The sequence below is a fragment of the Acanthopagrus latus genome, chromosome 7, assembly GCF_904848185.1.
Source record: "Acanthopagrus latus isolate v.2019 chromosome 7, fAcaLat1.1, whole genome shotgun sequence".
Classification (NCBI taxonomy): Eukaryota; Metazoa; Chordata; class Actinopteri; order Spariformes; family Sparidae; genus Acanthopagrus; species Acanthopagrus latus.
In genome coordinates this window covers 18,924,942-18,943,295 of record NC_051045.1, presented here as the reverse complement: position 1 = coordinate 18,943,295, position 18,354 = coordinate 18,924,942, and the positions used below count along the sequence as shown (strand labels likewise).

At 42.4% G+C, this 18,354-nt stretch overlaps 1 protein-coding gene across 6 annotated transcripts in view; it reads right to left on the bottom strand.

The window, feature by feature from the left end:
- LOC119023356 (kazrin-like) overlaps positions 1-18,354 on the bottom strand; it is a 171,366-nt gene that overhangs the window by 93,868 nt on the left and 59,144 nt on the right. For 5 of the 6 annotated variants that reach the window (XM_037105205.1, XM_037105208.1, XM_037105209.1 and 2 more), the window contains one exon: positions 14,078-14,264. The exons of the other annotated variant lie outside the window; for it this stretch is intronic. In XM_037105205.1, the coding sequence (XP_036961100.1) occupies positions 14,078-14,264 (187 nt within the window). The remainder of the gene's footprint in view (positions 1-14,077; positions 14,265-18,354) is intronic. 6 annotated transcript variants of the gene reach the window in all.

Below are 18,354 nucleotides of genomic sequence, written 5' to 3'. Positions count from 1 at the left end.
GAGATGAAGTGTCATGACGACTTCTAGACTGACAGAGCAGCTGGCGGTACCTGTGCCTTTGTTACGTCTCAGATAAGAGCCAACTTCTAAACTACAAATAGGAGCACGCTGCTACGTTTTAGAGGCTTTTTCTGTGGCAGAGGCATGTTCACAGCTTGATTTTTAAGTAAGTAACTTGCAGCTTCTTGGATGTCTGTCTGCAACCCAGGACATGCAAAATCAACAGTTCAGGTTAAGGACAGGTACTATTTATACATCAGGAGCGAGCTAGCGAACGACAGCCGAGATGCAACAAAAACATTTTGTGAAGAGGTGGAATATTGTTAACTTTTTTACCATAAGCTAATTCGTGTTGGAGAAAAAAAGGTGTTGCACTGCCAGTCAGATACTTGTAGCACCATCCTCCCTCTTTCAGAAGTTGAAAATGCAACTATGTGGGGGTTTGTTTACGAGAGCACGGGCCAGAATGTTCGATTCTAGATGCCAGGAATCCCAGCAATGAGTGACGTTATCTTTATATCAGTGGTGTTTATAGTGAACCCTGCAATGTGCCGGCAGTTTCGCAGTATTGTGGGCCAAAAGTGCACATTTACGGGCGGGCCAAGTGCGGAAACAATAAAAGAAAAGAAAATTAAGAGGTTAATAAAAGCAACATCAGCAATAAAATGCAAGTGACAAATGTCTGGTATATATAACAGACCCCTCAGATCAATGGCTCAAAAAGTGAAGGCCAGGCACTTTCTTTGGGTGACGGCTTACAAAAGGATCACTTGGCCGCGGTGACACTTCTGTTCCTTTTCCCCTGCCTATTGATCAGGCATCTGCTCAGCTTCCTGCTGATAAAGATTCAATGGGCCTTAAACAGGCATGGTGACGCATTGAACGCTCTCTAATGGGGATGTGTGAGGACACTGCATCCTCCGTTTGGAGGTCGTGTGGTCCACGTTCATGGGTCACGTGGGCTCAATGAGAGTCAAAGTACGCCCTCAGATGCATCGACCCAAACTAAGCCTTGCTTGTTGCCCCTGAGAGGTCTTTCGCTTTGCCGGCGTCTCAATGCGCTCCCTCAGACCAGCAGTTCAGATAATCAATGTCGGTTGAATTCAATTAACACTGCGGAGAGACTACAGATCACTCTCAACACAGCATCTAATATTTTCTTACTTACGTTGTCATAATAAAAGCTACACTACAGGAAGCTACAGAGTTGGTCATTGTATTATCATCCTGATCAATAAAATGAAAGACAATGACAGGACAGATCCTTAAGTGGGATAATACAGATCTCTGTCTGCCAACAAAGCCGCAGACACAGAGCTTTTGTTTTTGTATCATCACACCGGGAAATCCTTTTGAATTAACAAACCCTCAAACCAAAACACTGAGGAGGAAGGGTTAGTATTTTCAACTCAGGAGAAACATTTGAGTTAATCCAAAGTGTTTTTTCCTGAGGAGAATTTAACTGTGAGAAATCGGTAATTGCTTTAGTTGAGTGTAAACAAGCTACTTTGTTTCAGCTTCTGAAACCTCTGATGTAATGATGCAACATTTGTCACAGCACACCTGCAATGTGTTTGACGGTTAGTCAAATGTTTTTTGTGCTTGGACTGGTGTGATAAATGAACTTTTTCTTGGTTGATACAAGTAAAAGTACTGTAACTTACTGTTACCTTCACAGATGCTACACAAGAAAGACTTTAAATAGTTGTTCTATTGGGAGTATCTATTCCACAGAATAACGTTAATTAAACTGTATCAAATTTAGGGCAATCATGTTTCCTAATTGAAGTGATGTAGTTAAAATAACACTTCCACCACCTTCAGGCAACACTGCTCACTTGCTAAACAGCCTCTCCACAGTTTGCCATGTATTGCACGTCTCCCATTCTGCCAGAACAAACAGTGCAGCTAAACTGACACTGCAAGTTTGTGGCCATTTTCAAATCACAAATACATCAGCAGATAAAATATTACTTTCGAGTCATTTTTCACTCCAGGTAATAGGAGTGGAAAGGCAAAAAAAAAAAAAAAATGGTTTATGACACATGAAAAAACTAATGAGGTAGAGGATGAGGACTCTCCCTAGACAGACACTGTGTACGTGTGAAAGCTGCACCATAGGAAGCATTTTTTTTGTTTTTTTTGTCTTGTTGCTGAAGGGCAGGTCCTGTTTCTCTCATACACACACATAAACAGAGACATACAGTCTGCTGATGTCCATTTGCGTAAAGTAATGCCTCCTCTCCTTCAGCATGATGCCAAAGTTGTGATGACACACACATCTGCTGCCCGCCACCCCCACCCCTCCCACCGTTTGCCTTCTCCACCCACTGTGCGAGTCCTCTTCATATGTCAGCTTCACACTGGCACTGCCCTTCCTACTCACTGGAGGCTTTATCCAATTTGTCAGGGTTGGCACACACATGGCTCAAGATGCCTCCTTCTCCTCTCCGCCACACATGCCCCGTCCCTTCCCCATCATGCTGTTCTGAGGCCGCCCCGTCTGTGCCAGTGGGCATTACGGTACCTGATGGCGGGCCCCACCTGCCGCCGCGGTGACTTCCAGACTTGCCCAATCTGCCGCTCCAACCCAGCAGGCACCAGCTGGCTGGACAGCCTGCGTGCTGATAGATGGACAATTGTAGACTGGATGATCACTCATATTCACAACAGCCAGGGCCGCAGACTAACTGACTTGAACAGACACCGACACAGTATTGTGTCTGCGTCTGTTGCTGATCGGTCTTATGATAATTGGAAGTGAAAATCGGAGGTAAGATGGCAAGAATTGGATGAATAGAAAAGCTGATTTGTGAATCTGTGTCTCAGTCAATTAATACTTTTTCAGTATGTGGGTCTCTTCCAAAGGAAGGGCACATTGCATTAAGGGTGCACTCCTGGGATCTCCATGTACGTAATGGTTCTAACTAAGCTTTGATGAACTTCAAAATGAGCAAACAGTGACAGTGAAGTCATGTTTCAACACCCTTACTTTTTCAGTCCTTTTAGTCAAAAGTAAGATGAGCAATCACTAACTTTCTCGCTGCCGTTATCTTAAACACTTATTCTGTAACATACATTAATGCAACTTGGAACCTGCTGCACAGTAAACACAGTAATGATGTAATGTGTCTACACCCATTCTCCTCTGGTTCTCTTGACACTAGCAGGGCTCACAGCTGCACATTTTGGCGAAGCATTCCAATGTGAACACAGCCAAAGAAAGAGTGACGCCTTTATAGTAATAGTGCGAGTCAGATGGGTTAGAAAATCTGGATTGTGACCTTTAATTTAGTGATGACAGGAATATAAACTAAAGCCATCCTAAACATGATCGGTAGCTCCTTTAAGTTAAGGAAAAAGGCATCAACAGAGGAAGGAAACTGTTATTGGTACACCTCCATAGTGTACTTATCTGAATTCAACACCATCAACAAGATTTAAGGGCATCATTCCAAGCAGCATGTCAAGTGCAAACTGTGGGAGGTGGAGGAGAGTGGTTAATACACAAATAGCTGTGTTAGTGTCTGCTCTTTATGAGCACCTCTCCACGCCCACTGGTCCTGCTCTGTAAACACTGATCGTCATCGGATCAAGCCAAGAACATAACATCCTGTGTGCGTTTTCCAACAGCGGTGTAGCAATTTCACGGCAGTGTCTCACAAAAACTTTCAAACACCTTCACAGTTCCCTTGACTGGTCCTTCTGAGCTGGTGGAGGCTGTTTGACACAGCAGAGTAGAGGCTTTACAGACTCACTGATCCGAGAGCCCACTCAATTTGTCAGGTCCTAAACGGTTGCAGTGGGATGTGTGCGAGGAGAAATCCGACCCAGGACCAGTACATACGTCTGAAAATGCTCCGAGGCAAGCCAATACCTCTGCAGAGCTATGCAGTAATTCTATTCGACTATACCTACGCCCAAAATATCCTTATCTACTTGGGTTGCACACACCATGTACCCCCCAGCTAGCATCCAAAATTAACATCCTGAGGAGGATGAACATTGCTCTGCATTCAATTTTATTAATGAATAGGGAGTTATTTCAATATATGGTACAGTTTATCAACATGTAATGCTTTTGCAAATGTTTCTTTGGATGCCCCAAAGGTCAAAATATAAAGCCTTAAAATCAAATGAGACAATGAAATACTTTCTACTTCACTGCAGAGAAAGGGATGACGTCAAGATTTACACCGTCTCCGCACAGTGCTGCAGCACTTTGTACTGGTCAAACATACTGCACACCGACTCACAGAAAAGGCACAGAGGACAGAAACAGGCAAAAACTCAGATCCTTTCAATCCACCACTGCCAGAAATTTGAGATGAACAGAATGTCATTTCATCATTGCTGCTGCCATGGCTGATCGTCTGACTGCACCTCATTGTGAATAATTGCTGACAAAATCTTGGGAAGCCCTGCAGTGGACCCCCTCTTCCCCCTCAGTCCCCGTCACATCACATCATCGAGAAATCACTGGGGGGCTGCGAGCCTGACGAGCACACACTTTCCTCATCTCCTATCTCAGTCTATTAGGAGTCATTCTCTGGGGCAGCAGAGCAGACCTATCAGCATCCACTGGGCTGCTTTCTACACCAGGGTCCCATCTGATATAATTGCAGTATAGACTGGCATAGATTCAGCAGCTCTAATTTCCCATTTTATTTCCTTAATGATCACTGGCAACGATACAGTAATAAATGATTCGCAGCCACATTATCTGGAGGAGCAAGTTTGTTCTAATATGTTTGAGCGGGGCCCTGTGGCAAACACGTGAAATGAAGGCCATCTAGAAACTAACAGGGTCTGCAGTCTAAAAACAATGATGCCCACCACCCACCATCACCCACTAATGAAGCTTTCCATCAAATTAATGAGAGTTTTAATCATTGCTCACAGTGGTCCATCCTCGTCGTGCTCTATCCATTATACTGGCCTGTCACCTTCAAGGAGCTACAGAATATTCCAAATCCTCTCTCAAATGTCTTTCGCCGTGACATTTACATTGTGCTTAAGCACTTTTTTCCTCTCCTTCTCACCCTCTACTCCCAAAGTTATGCATGACACGGCTCAGCGTTTGCACTTCATGGCATCTGCACATGTGCAATGTCACCGTTTACCGGGCACGCTCGCTCATGCCATCTGCCGCTGTGCGAGAGAGTGCTGTTAGCATCAGTTTTCAGGAAAGACAGGCTGAAGGACAGAGGGCAACATTCATTTACACACCCGAAAGCCACTCAAACTCATTAATGCACAGTGACCAACCCAAAACATCAAATTTATACTACACACACCGACCTACATAAATGCAACGACGGACATCAAACGGTGTTCTGGTAGAGAATAAATAACGTGTGTGTGTTCGTGGGAGTGCAATTATATTCGAAATAAAGTTGTAATGTCAAACCAAGCCACTGATAGCGAGTCAAGGCCTGTTGGTAAGCGATGACTGTCGGGGAAACAATTTCCTCCTTTGCTCAACAACTTTTGACAAGGCCACACAGAGAGGAATGTTTGTGTGCGGCAGCTCTGTGGACACACACCCAGAATATGGTGAACTCACGTCATAGACGGCTTGTCATATATTTTAACTGTACACTACACTGTAATCAATCTCAAGTCATAAGGTCCTCTCACTCAGTTGATGACTACATGTATATGTAAATGAATGACCTTTAAACATACGGTTACAGACTAACATCACTCATCATTAACATGCTATAGAGGCAAGTAATTACTACCTTCAACCACATGTTCGGGTTTCAGCCTTATTAATTATACCGACATGGGTCGTTCCATTTGAGATACAACCTCCAGTGGGTGGTGATTCACTCTGAAGTTGGAATTCATTAGGAAAGTTAGTGCAGCTGACGCCAGGAGAGGAGCTAAATGAAGTTCGCCAAAGGCAATTGTAGCGTTTCCAATTTTGTTGCACTTTTGAGGACTGCTTTCATGAGCAACCATCTGTTCCGTAGCTTTGTCAAATAAATGTCCATAAAATGTGCCATAAACATGAAACCTGAGGAGGACTATTTTTCCTCGCACAAGTCATTAAGTTTCTCATCGCCATAGACAGAAAAGAACTCAAAAGCCATCTCCATCGACAAGAACACTAATGAGATTTGGTGCCATTTTCACAGCTTGGGGTAATTCATTGCAAGGTTTTATGACTGCATTATCCTGTTATATATTTCCCGTCTTTTTGTTGCTTTGTTTTTTCAGACACCTAGCTGGCATTCTGCATCAAATGCCTCTCTGAGTGACAGCAGCTTTACACCAATCCCTCTTCATCAAATCAATGGCAGGCAGAGTGAGGTTAATGGCATGTCAGGCTTTCCAGATATCGTCTTTGCGCAGACAGAAGACAGCAGGAAATGCTATTCATGGAAAAAAAACCTGTAATCTATGTGAGGACACTTACAACTGACTGTCTCTGCTGGGATTTTGACAGGACCACGTCTTAACAATAAAAGAACACAATGGTGGAAATTATCTCTTTTCCTTAGAGCTTGCTTGATCTTGCAAAGCCCATCCATCCCTCCACCATCCATCCATTTTTTCCTGCTTATTCAGGTGGAATCACAGTGGCAGCAGGTTAAGCAGGTTAGTGCAGGCGTACCTCTCCTGAACAATGCTTTCCATCTCCTCTTGTGGGGCTTTCCCATTGGCACTTCAGGCCGCATACGTGAACCCTCGTTTTTGTTTCAGACACTATCCAGAGCTCATGAACATCGGTGAGGGCCGGAATGTGGACTGACTCTCATCGCGGCAGCTTCACACTTGGCTGCAAACGACTCCCATGCCTGCTCAGATTCGACGGTTTGATGAAGTCAACAGAACCACTACTTTGTCTGTGCCTTGAGATCCTGTCCATCAACATCACAAACAAGGTGGTAAGGTAAAAACCCTGGCAGAGTCCAACACAGCTCTCACTTTGATTATAAAAGAAGCAGATGGCTCTTAGCAGCAGCCCCAATACTCCATACACTGGCAGTTGCTCCAGCAGGACTCCTCTACTGACACATCCTTCTCCAAGTCAACAGAACATATACAGTCTTAATGGTCTACATGAAGTAAGGGCCAAGATCAAATGTTCACTGTTTGGGCATCTAGTCGGTTTTCAATATCACACAGGTTTACAAAAATTGTTTACCTGTGGTTCAAATATTACAAGGCAGTTGTATTTATAGCAGAAATTTCCTTCAAATTTCACAAATAGCTGAAACATTACGCAAAAGCCTTTTGACATTTCCAAATAGCTGAGATTAAAAAAAAAGTGTCTTTCCAAATTATGCAAATCCTGTCTTTATTCCATACATTTAAGTTGTGAATCTTCTGCGACTCTTTGTTGAGACATCTGCATGTTTTTAAATAATGACTTGGAAATTAAATGTAGAAACAGTTTAGCTGATAGCAGTCTGTGAACAGCACAACATGTACAAGCAATGTTGTACCTCAATATAGGTTTAAAAAAAAAATGGTTTAATGCAGGTGTGTGCTGTGTAAAGCAAACAGATGCTAAAATGTTCATGGTGGATCTGTGATAGCTGCTTCACTGAGGAACTTGGTCTTGGTCTCTGGCAGTTATCCCTCTTTCTCTTTCAGCTTCAATTACCTGAAACCTTTGTGGAGTGCAGTGAGAGGCTGAGCAGAAAGTCAAATTATGCTTTAAGAGTGAGGGTGCAAATAAGTTAAATGTAGGGTTAGGGTTAGGTTTGTGGAGGACTTTCAGACTAGTGAATACAACATCAAACTCAATCTCTAGAGGTGGATGTCAACGTTTTGCGTAAAAACTGAGCCCCTCCCTTTAATGCTTGGAGTACTTTAAAGTGAAACTCTCGCCAAAAAGCAACCAAGGCTTTATTTGTGATTGAATATGCGACCTAACAGGTAGGAGGTCCACCATTATTCTCCTGCCTGTTAGGTCACACTCGGTGATCGACACTTTTTGTCTGCCATGACAGCAGCGCGCCAGAGATCCAGCTCCTGCCGTGAGTAGTTCAAAAATCCTTCTTTTTTGTAAAAACTGCGTACACAAACAATGTTTTCAATGCTCATGTTCATGTGTAGAGACCCTGGTGATACTACGAGCAAAGTTTCATGTTGTGTCGAGCTTTCTTAGTGTTTTAAAAATAGCGATTTCGATGTCAGCATGCCAGTGCCCCATGCACTCCACTGAAAATTAGCTTGCCCAAAAACGAAACTACAGTAAATCTTAAAAGTGCCTCTTTTGTCATAATTATGTTTTTGCATGAAGGTTTGACTCATATTCAATCACAAATAAAGCCTCGGTTGCTTTGTGGCGAGAGTTTCATTTTAACGTTTGTGGCACATGCTGCCAACTGCTGACAGAACATGAATGCACCGTTATTTTGGCCATTGGGGCTTTTTGGTGTGGTGTATATATGTTGATATATAATGTGCTGTTTTGTAGGTTAAATATATTCGTTGACTTATCAGGTTCATCATGCAGCATCAATATCATCTGAATATTTTTTTCTGTATGCGGTATACTCACTCACTTTCAAGGTCAAGTACATTTTACACTTTTACACTAATTAACTTTATTATATATTTATTTGAGTGAAATATTCTGGAAGTATTTTCATCACCGTTGCTGTGTACACATTCCATTTTTATATCAGGAATTAGGAATGCATGTCATATGTGTCACTGCATGCACGTGTGCAAGCTGAACACTCATGATCTAAGTAATGCAGATGTCTGGGCTCTTGTCAGTGTTAATGAAGCATTTATTGTGCAAGTAGTGTCTCTCTAATACACTGACAATTGGATGTTAACGCTGTACGCAGAGCGACGAAAGCCCTACTGAGCACAGACAATCTGCACTCACGCGTAAAAATTGTAATTACAGTGCACAGTAATTCACGGCAATGCCATGTTACCTTAGTAAGCCTGAGGTTTGTTATCAGGGAAGTCAATGGTGGGAACACACAATATCCTAGTTACAATGGACATTTCTAAAGCAATTCATGAACTGTCTGGTTGTCACAAGTACAGGGAGGAGGCATAAATTTGCTGTGTCTCGTCCATTGTAGAAAAAAGCTTAGGCTTTTGCTTTTGCTTTCAAAATTCTCTATTAATGAATGTACCAGCCATCACAGTACTGCACTGATCGGCGGACTGCAGGTGGGGCCGATCTGAGAGAGGTGTGGGCTATTCACCTTGCTTTAAGGTGCTTGTGAAATAGAGTTTTTAAACACATTTTAAATAAAAACACCCAGTAGCACATGCTGTGCAGATGCTGGTCCGGAGTACTCACGTCTTTACATTCCAATTCAAGCCCTGGCTAATAGTATTAAAAGCATGAGTAGTCTTGTCATGTCTCCATCGCTCTTCTCTGCTCATCTACTTTTTACAGAAATAGCCTCCCGATATTCTTAATCCTGTTTAATATCTAATGTCAATGGCAGAGGAGGCTTTTCGTGAATAGAATTACAGAACACCACCAAACCATGGACTCAGTCGCGTTTTAACATGCCAATCTCGGCTGCTCATTAATGATGTATAGAGAAAGCAAATCCTCCACACTAAATGATATAATAGCTCTAACCCCTTCTTGATCTTCTGGATAAGTCCTCCTTGAAGATTAATATATTTTTGTATTTTTAATTATCATGAGGATAAAATCTTTGCTTAACCGAAATGATTATCCTGACATTGTGTAAAACTTTGTGATGAGCTTCAGATGGAAAAGCATGCCCTTTGTGTTGAGGCGCCGAAGTAGTCAATAATCCTGTGAATGCTTGACCAACCCCGTTTGGCTCAAACACTCTGACCCTCAACTACAGGAATGGGTAAGTCATTAAATGTGATAGGACTGACCTTCTCTCATAACCTTTGGATGCTGAGTAAATAAACATTATTATGCCTCATGAGAAGCGGTTAAAATACAATCAGTGGCAGAATAAAATATCTAATGTTTTCTCCAAAACGTATTTCAAACATTATCAGCAGATTTTCACACTCAGAGCCAAATCAAACTTTGGGGAAGTCAGTAACATTCACAAAGTATTAAAAAAATACTAGCGCTAGGTAAACAAGGAGGCTGCTAGATATTAGGAAAGAAGATTCAGTTGACTGATTTACACTGCTTGCATTCGCTTTTGACTCTTTTCTCTCTGGGAAAAGAAAAAAGTAGCTGAAGAAGATGTGCCATGACTTCTAAAATCTGTCTGCAGCATTGGATGTATGTTAAATCAGGCACTAACCTAATCAAAATAAATCAAGTGTATTGTTATTTTACTGTTTGCATATGCATGTTCCTGGTCAGGCTCCAGCTCTTCCTATAGAAGCTCTTGAACATCACACCACAACTGTAAAAAAAGACTGAACGGCCCTTGTGTTATACCTCTATTAGACATAGCTATAGTTTTGTTATCCTTTCCTGTTGGAGAAGGATTTTATTTTGCTGTAACCAATTGCTAGTATGTGATGTATCTAGCTGACATCACTTGACACTAATGCAACAGTATACTCACATTAGCCAGTGGACAGTAAGCATAACCTAACTTTACTAACTTTGTTTTAACTTTATATAGAAAGGCAAATTGATGATATCTGTAATTTATGCAAAGAGTATTGGCTGGTCGACTCAGCCTTAACGCAAAACAATGCAATGTACAGAGTCATTAAAGAGTGAAACATTTTCACAACAGTAGATGCTAAATAACCGTTTTTCAACATTGGTCCACCTTACAGGGAAATGAAGATGATTGGCTGGCTAATACACGCTAGCTCGTTAAGTCACATAACTTGTTTCAGTGGAACAGACATTAAGCTAAAGACATGTCATCTCAAAATGTAGAAATATGAGTCGAAACAGAAGCAGAATTGTAACAGAAACAAATATAATAGCTGTTGTATGATGACAATAATGGCTACCAGTATTTCTAGGCCGTCTTTGTCTCCATGAATGCTATCATGAATGCTAGCATAATAAAGCCATCTTTAATTTGATAGGATGAGAAGATAAATGTTGAATGTGTATCTATTATATGATTATGTGCATTTTAGTGTATTTTAGCAGCGCTTAAAAGCAACAATACAACTGCTGATAACATCTCAGGTCAAGAGATGACGAATAGAAGCCATAACCATGACCACATAGCAAATGTCCTCCCCTGAGATTTTGCTGAAAGCCCTGGAAATAGCCGGACCTTTACAGACTGCTGCTAACTGTATTGAGGATGTGTCAAAGTTGGACTGACTAAATCTGACACAGCAAGTATAACATGTTGGAAAAATGTAAATTCTAACACTCTAACACTGTTGATTGTCTGTGTAGAATACAAAAATAAACCCAACCAGTTTGATGTGAACATCACACAGTCACGTTTTGGTACAAACTTTGCAGCAGCTCTGTGTTGGCTGCACTAGATTGACTCAAGGTAGCCACAGTGGATGTAGTGTGACCAATTGTTTGACTATGCCTGTCACACACAAACTGCAGACTGCAGATAGAAGAGTTTTTTGCAGCATTATGCACCTCTATTAAATGGGCTGTAAGATGCATTTTATTCTAAAACCTTCTCATCTGCTGCAACCATTACTGAAACACGATGACGGTAAAATAAAATACACTTCAAAATACCTTCAGTTAAACGACTATCAGAAAGCGGCAGACACATCGCTACAATGGGCTTCTCATTTGCTTTACCACTTTTCAGAATGGAGCTGAAAGTGACATTTTCTCCCATACACAAACACAACATGAAAAAGGCATGAATTGGGGCCAAAGGCAAAGTTTTGATTCAGTTTTATGGCTGCTCAGCACTTCTCTACATAAGCAGCCCCTCAGCGCCACAACAAAGCAAAAAATGTGGTCCATTTAAGTCCAGGGGGAAGCTCTTGAACTACCGCAAGAAGATATGAGTGAGCTCAAAGGATAGACAGGGTGCAAGATGGTTTGAGAGAGATAAGTGGAGGCTGGATCTGTATGTGTTTATGTGTGTTTTAGAAACAATTGTGAGAGGAAACCTCAACTGCAAAAAGATAATACATGACGTACTCCCATTTGCTCTTAATTTTTGCTCTTACTGGGAAGAATGCAACACGCAAATGTAAATCCCCAGGCAGTAGAAATGCAATTAAGGTAAGCTAGCCTGCTAGCAAGGTTAGTGCTGCTGATAGCGAAGTGCCAGGTAGCACCTCCAACACAGTTTCCCTCAGGACTCCCACACTGCCGGCTGCGCAATGAACCAGCAACCCCTAGCACACACATCTCTTCCCAACACAGCCAGTGGTGATAAATTACCTAATCCCCCTATCCCCAGCCGTTTCTATTATACACCCTAGGCTTGTAAAGAACAGCTAGGAGGAGAGAAAGGGAGTTGAGCAAAGACTGCAAGGGGTGGGTGTGAAGCTGGAAAAAAAAAGACTTATTGACAGAGACACAATGAGGTGGGAAGATGTGCAGGCCAAACAAAAGCGGGAATCAAAACCATGTATCTTCAGTATCAAAAGGACATGCGTGTCATTTTTTTGATGTTGAAAAAAGGAGCACTCAGAAGCACTTCGCACCGCATTTCTAGACAATTATGTCTGACAAAATCCATCTCAAGAGAAACCTGCAGATAGCTGCCGGTTTCTGAAAGTGTGTCATTTCAGACGAGCTGCGAACATTTTAAGAATGGACCAGTGAAAAAAGTATTTTTCTGATGTTAATGTGGCATTCATGTGAGCTTTGTCAAGCCACTCTACAGATGATTCTGCAGTGATTCCAGCACTGAACATTCACATCTCGGGCATAATTTCAGCTGAGCAGTGAAGCAGCTATGGGGGACAATGACATCAGTGCTCAAACCCTCCCGGAGGAATGCTTGTCGTCACTCACGCTGGCACACACACTGCTATGGAAACAGCAGGAGTGTGAGTGTGCATCGGGGTTAAAGGGATACCGCAAGGCACACACACACACACACACACACACAGAAAGAAATAACTGAAAAACAAAGCGACAGGGGCAGTCCATTGAAAAACAATGCTGACACATGACCAAACTGTTCCTGACCAGCTGTGTAAGGCAGCATGCGTTCACATTTCCTCTTCACAAAAACACTGCAGGGGTCAACTGAGGACTTAATAACTCTCTGTCACTGTATAGGGAAAGTTAGCCGGCACTTTTTCCTTGTGATCATGAGAGAGGAAATGCAGCAGACTTTTCAGCGGGCTTGATCTTGGAAGCGTATGACAGATGTATGGGTTTGGAGCAGAGTGCTCCCAGTGTATCCACTGTACCAGCTGACTGCTATGGAAACAGGAGGAGTGTGAGGGTACGTGTGCCAAAAGTTGAAAGGACATGACAGTCCATGAGCACGCATGCTAATGCAGCCACCCATGCTTATGCATGTACACAAGCGCAAAAAAAAAACACACACACACACACATCTGTTACCTATCTATGTGTCAAACTGACTGTAAGAAAAGTTGGAAAAGGGGCAAACAGAGCAGCTGCGGCACACACACACAAAGACACACACACACACAGCGGACACAGGGGACAGCATTCTACAGACTGGGCAGCCATTCAAACAGCTCTCGGTAACAGTAACCCACAGCAACCCTAAAACCACCCCCCTTTCCCTTCCTCCTCAAGAGACACAGATCCATTGCCCAGTTAAGGGAGAACCGAAGGAACTGGCAGACAGAGAGTGCCCGAGAGTGAAAGGAGGTTGTAACTTTACCCACTCTGCCCTTACTAAAGTGCAGCACTACCCTCTCTTAAAGGTTCAGGAGGTTAATTATTCAACATGAGAGGGGATTTGTGGGAGAACTGAGAGTGGACACAAGCCAGTAGAAACCCCTCACCTCTTTTGTTTAACTCATCCACTCACTGACTTTCAAATATGCACTTATTCCCACGGACAGGGAGTTTTTTTTTTTCCTACTCACTCTTGGACGTCATCCACACACATGTGCATAAAAATACACTTGGGCACACACACTGAAAGATTAGACACAGCTGGATCAGAGTACACTCATCCTTCTACAAATGTTCACAGCTTTCCAGCACACAGTTAGTCTCGCTCCACTCTCCGATCGGCTCTCCTACCGTTGTGGTTGTGCTGCAGGGTCTCCAGCATGCTGGCAGACTCGGATGCCCCCAGCTCGGCCAGTCTGCGGCTGGTGGCGCTCAGCTCCGAGCGCAGGTTGGTCACCTCCTGGCTGGCGGACTGAATGGCCCCATCGATGCGCTGGGCCAACTGCTTGTTGTCATCCATCATTTTCAGGATTTTTGCCTGAGGAGGAGAGGGGAATCCAGACAAGGTGTCATGCTGACAAGTTGACCATTTCCTGTGAAGGAAGGTGTCCCCGAGTAAATCCCTCCTCTTTCCCTTTTCTGTCTGTCCTCGCTCCTTTTTTTGTGAGAAAGCCAAGTAAAATCCTCAAAGCAGTTTGTCCTTCCCCTTAAAGAGAGGCATCCGGCTCATGGGAAATGTGTATCTGCTTTGGAGATGGTGTATGTGTGTGTGTGTGTGTGTGTGTGTGTGTGTGTGTGTGTGTGTGTGTGTGTGTGTGTGTGTGTGTGTGTCTGTATGTGTGTGTGTGTGTTTGTGTGCGCACGTGTGTGTGTGTGTATGTCAGTGTGCGAGCATGCCTGTGTGTGTCCAAGAGTTCCGTAACAGCACCAGTGTGTGTGTGTGTGTGCGTGTGTGTGTTAGAGAGCCAGCACTGCCCCTGTGAAATGTGCTCCCTGCAGCTGACTGTTGAAAGGACACAGAGCATTGAGAGATGACAAGCACCTTTTTAAATGGACTGTACCATTTGCAGAGAAAGTGAAGGGGGAGGACCGAGCTAGACCATATGAGCACATGCTAGTCAGAGGTCCTCAGCACAGCTGTCTTGTGGAGATACTGCTGTAATGTTCTGGGATTGTGTTTTAGACAGAACTGAAGCGCAAGAAATGTCACTAAGCCTGTGAGAACGGACTTCAGTGAAACTCCGGGGCTTTTCCTCTTTCTCTCTCTCTGTGTATTCTCCATGCACCTCCCTCCGTGGACTCGTGGACAAAGGGAAGGAAATCATTAGTTTGACAAAGAAGCAGTTGTGGAGAGAAAACAATAATGGTTATGAAAACAAAGCTTTCATCACACTAGCACAGTGAGGTATTCCCTCTGCAAACAAATGCATTTTTGTAGCTCGACTGTAACGTTTGAGAAAAGTTCAACAGAACAGGCCGGCTTACTTTTCTGGCTAAAGCAAAGGAATGTGTATATTTGCTCATGCATTCAAGTGTGCAGAGGAGTCTAGCTGTGATGGATCTCGATCCAAACTGAATATTTTGAGGTCTATGAACCAAAATAATGTAGACATGACCAGCTGATAAATGGATCAACAGAAAATTGTTTGGCAAAAAAAAAACTAATTAGAGGTCCAGTATGTAGGATTTACAGCGATTTACTGGCAGGTATTAAATAACAATTTTCCAAGTTTTGTTTCATTGGTGTACAATCATTTGAAAATACAAATGTGTATTGTGTATTTGTTATCTTATAATGAGCCTTTTATATCTACAGAGGTAGCAGGTCCTCTTCCTCAGAGTCCGCCATGTTGCACGATATTAGATATTATCCTATAATGTGATATTTGCAGTCATTCCGATTCCTTATAATATCAAATATCAAACAGCTGCTCTTTTGGCTTTTATTCTGAAAGAAAATGCATGCTGGCAGAGGAGGTAATGTGTGCCGATGAGACCAAGCTGAGAGATGTAAGTACAGGTTTCCTGGCCTGATGTAGCAGCATGAATGCAGCAAAGAGGCGGTGGTGGCCAAGGGATCTGAATGAGGCTACATAATATTGATTACCACGATATTTCAGTGGGAGAATAACATAGAAGACTTTGGATAAGACATCATTGCTGATTCTAAGGAAATGTGATGGGCAACTCCTACAATAATCAATAAACTGGAAAAATTATGATGAGATAGTGAAATACAAATAGTTGAAAGACGCAGCCGATAACCTACATGCCACGTCTCAAAAAGGCCTGCATCTTTCACTGTATCTCATATCAAACCCTTCTATTAAAGTTCTGTTGTGCATTCCCTCTCTTCTCCTTTCATTAGACGAGGGAGAGACTCCAAGTATAGGTACCAGATACAGTCACCACCAGCTGTTTACAGAAGAGGCTAATCACAGAATGTAAATGAAACATGGATACTTTTTTCTTCCCTTTGCAGGCCAACCGAAGGGTATTTTTCAAGTTGTTTAGCTATCAGGTTGTGAACACATTTGCTTTTCTTGTATCTGAAACATTGGCATTACTGCCCAATGTCAAATATGCCTGAGAAATCAAATAAGAGATGAATGGCTACTTGATGCTTATTGGATGAAAAAGCCTTGCAATTGATCCAAAGTAGCTCAATACTGACACTGCAGAGCTGACACATGTTAACGCGGTTGTCAATAGGAATCAGATCAAACACTATAACCATAGAGAACTGAACAGATTTTTTTATTTCCTGGTGACTCCACATGGATCTTTATTTTGATTTAGTTTGACATACTGTCACATTGTTTCCACACACCGATCAGAATTTAACTATATTACAATATGAGTGATAATCTGATGACTGCTGTCAGACAGTTCGCTCATCATAGCAGAGACAACAATGTCAATCAGTTCTGCTCCACACCCACACAGTCCTGACTACAGAGAGTAAAAGACATAATATGTAACATTTCCACATTAAGCTGTCTAAGAATGCTAGAGCTTTGCTGTGTTTGGTTGTGTACTTTTACATCTCAAGTCCCAAATGTTTCCAACACTGTTAAAACTCACAGAAATGATTTATTCTATTCAGGGTAATGGTGCATCTCATCTGGTTGCCTGTCAATATAATTTCTGGGGAAACATCAGATGAATGTGAGAAAGAAGCCGTGAATGGGGTTTACCATATCATGAAAACATTTGAACGTCAGATAGATTTTAATCGCAATGGTGGCTCTTTTACAGTGAAGACAGCAACTCCCATGATCCCACGCTAATTCATGATGTTATCAAGCTACATCTGCTGTGTTTGATGTCACTGTTTCATACTGAGAGCGTTTGAAAGTTGCATTAAATAGTAACTAGAGAGGTTTGTTTTCTTTACACTGACTTTAAATGTTGCCTATTTAGACATGAATATTTTATGCCACAGAGAACTGTCTGCTGCTGCATTAATCATTTATACTCACAATGGAAAAACGGAACTACATGTAATGTGAAAATTGTCTCTTATAGTATCAAACCACAGAGAACTATCATCACTGCAGTTCCCCTCAGTCCTACGAGTGTTTAGCCTCTTTAAGCCAATTGTTTTGCTTTTACGGCACCAAACTTTCTCTCATTGTTCAGTCTCACTGCTCTCAACAGCCTTGTTGCCAGCTTCAGCCAACAGCTGTTTTCAGTGAAAAACCTGTGGTCGACCAACTAAACACTGCCAGTCCAGCAGCAAACAGCAGACAGAAAAGTCGGCAAATATAGCTGGTGAACATTCTCAGCAGTTGGTGGAGGCCAAAAACAGAGCTAAAAGGAGAGTAAATATTTGATTTTCATTAGTCTGGTTGATAAAAACACAGATCCTAAGCCATTATACTACTGTTCTGTGACTGCTGGATGAGTAAATAAACTGAATAAATAATAAATAAATAATACATAATAAATGTTATAATAATGTGTTTAGAGCTTGTTGTGCTCCCTCAGACAATGACATGACATGAGCTTCTTCCCCTCCACAAGCCACAACACCAGCTTCAAACAGCTATTTGTGGATGGTAGAGATTAAGTATCTGGTTAAAGGGCACTTATGAACCCAAGACTTCTAGTTTAGCACTGTGCACTACATCGCTGACTGCTAGAGTTTTAAAAGTTTCTGAGAAAAAGATATCTGTTCTCATGCTCACAGTATCTAATCTCACAGCCCTAAAAAGACATTTCGACAGTATAGACTCTAATTGTTGGTTATTAAAAAAATAAGCACTTGTAATTATCCACAGTCATTTTCTTTGGGCCCAAGGGTACGGAGGAAAACTGCCCTGGTTCCCACCCAACACCCCAACTCAATCCTGCATTTCTCAGCTATAATCTGACATTCGGCTGTCAAAGCATGCCCACTCACTCAGCAAGAGGCCTACAGCTGTGATGTTATTGTTTCTCAAGGTTATGTGAACTTCCACCCTGGCCCATCATACATGTGGTGAGCAAGGATCTGCCACCACGTTGCACAAGCCGGGGTAGAGAGGAACTGCTATGCACTCCAGAAAATGTTATCCTAGCCTCCGGCACTCCGAGTTTGTGTGTGGGCCAAATATTGAGGTCTCAAATGAAACCTGACTGACCGT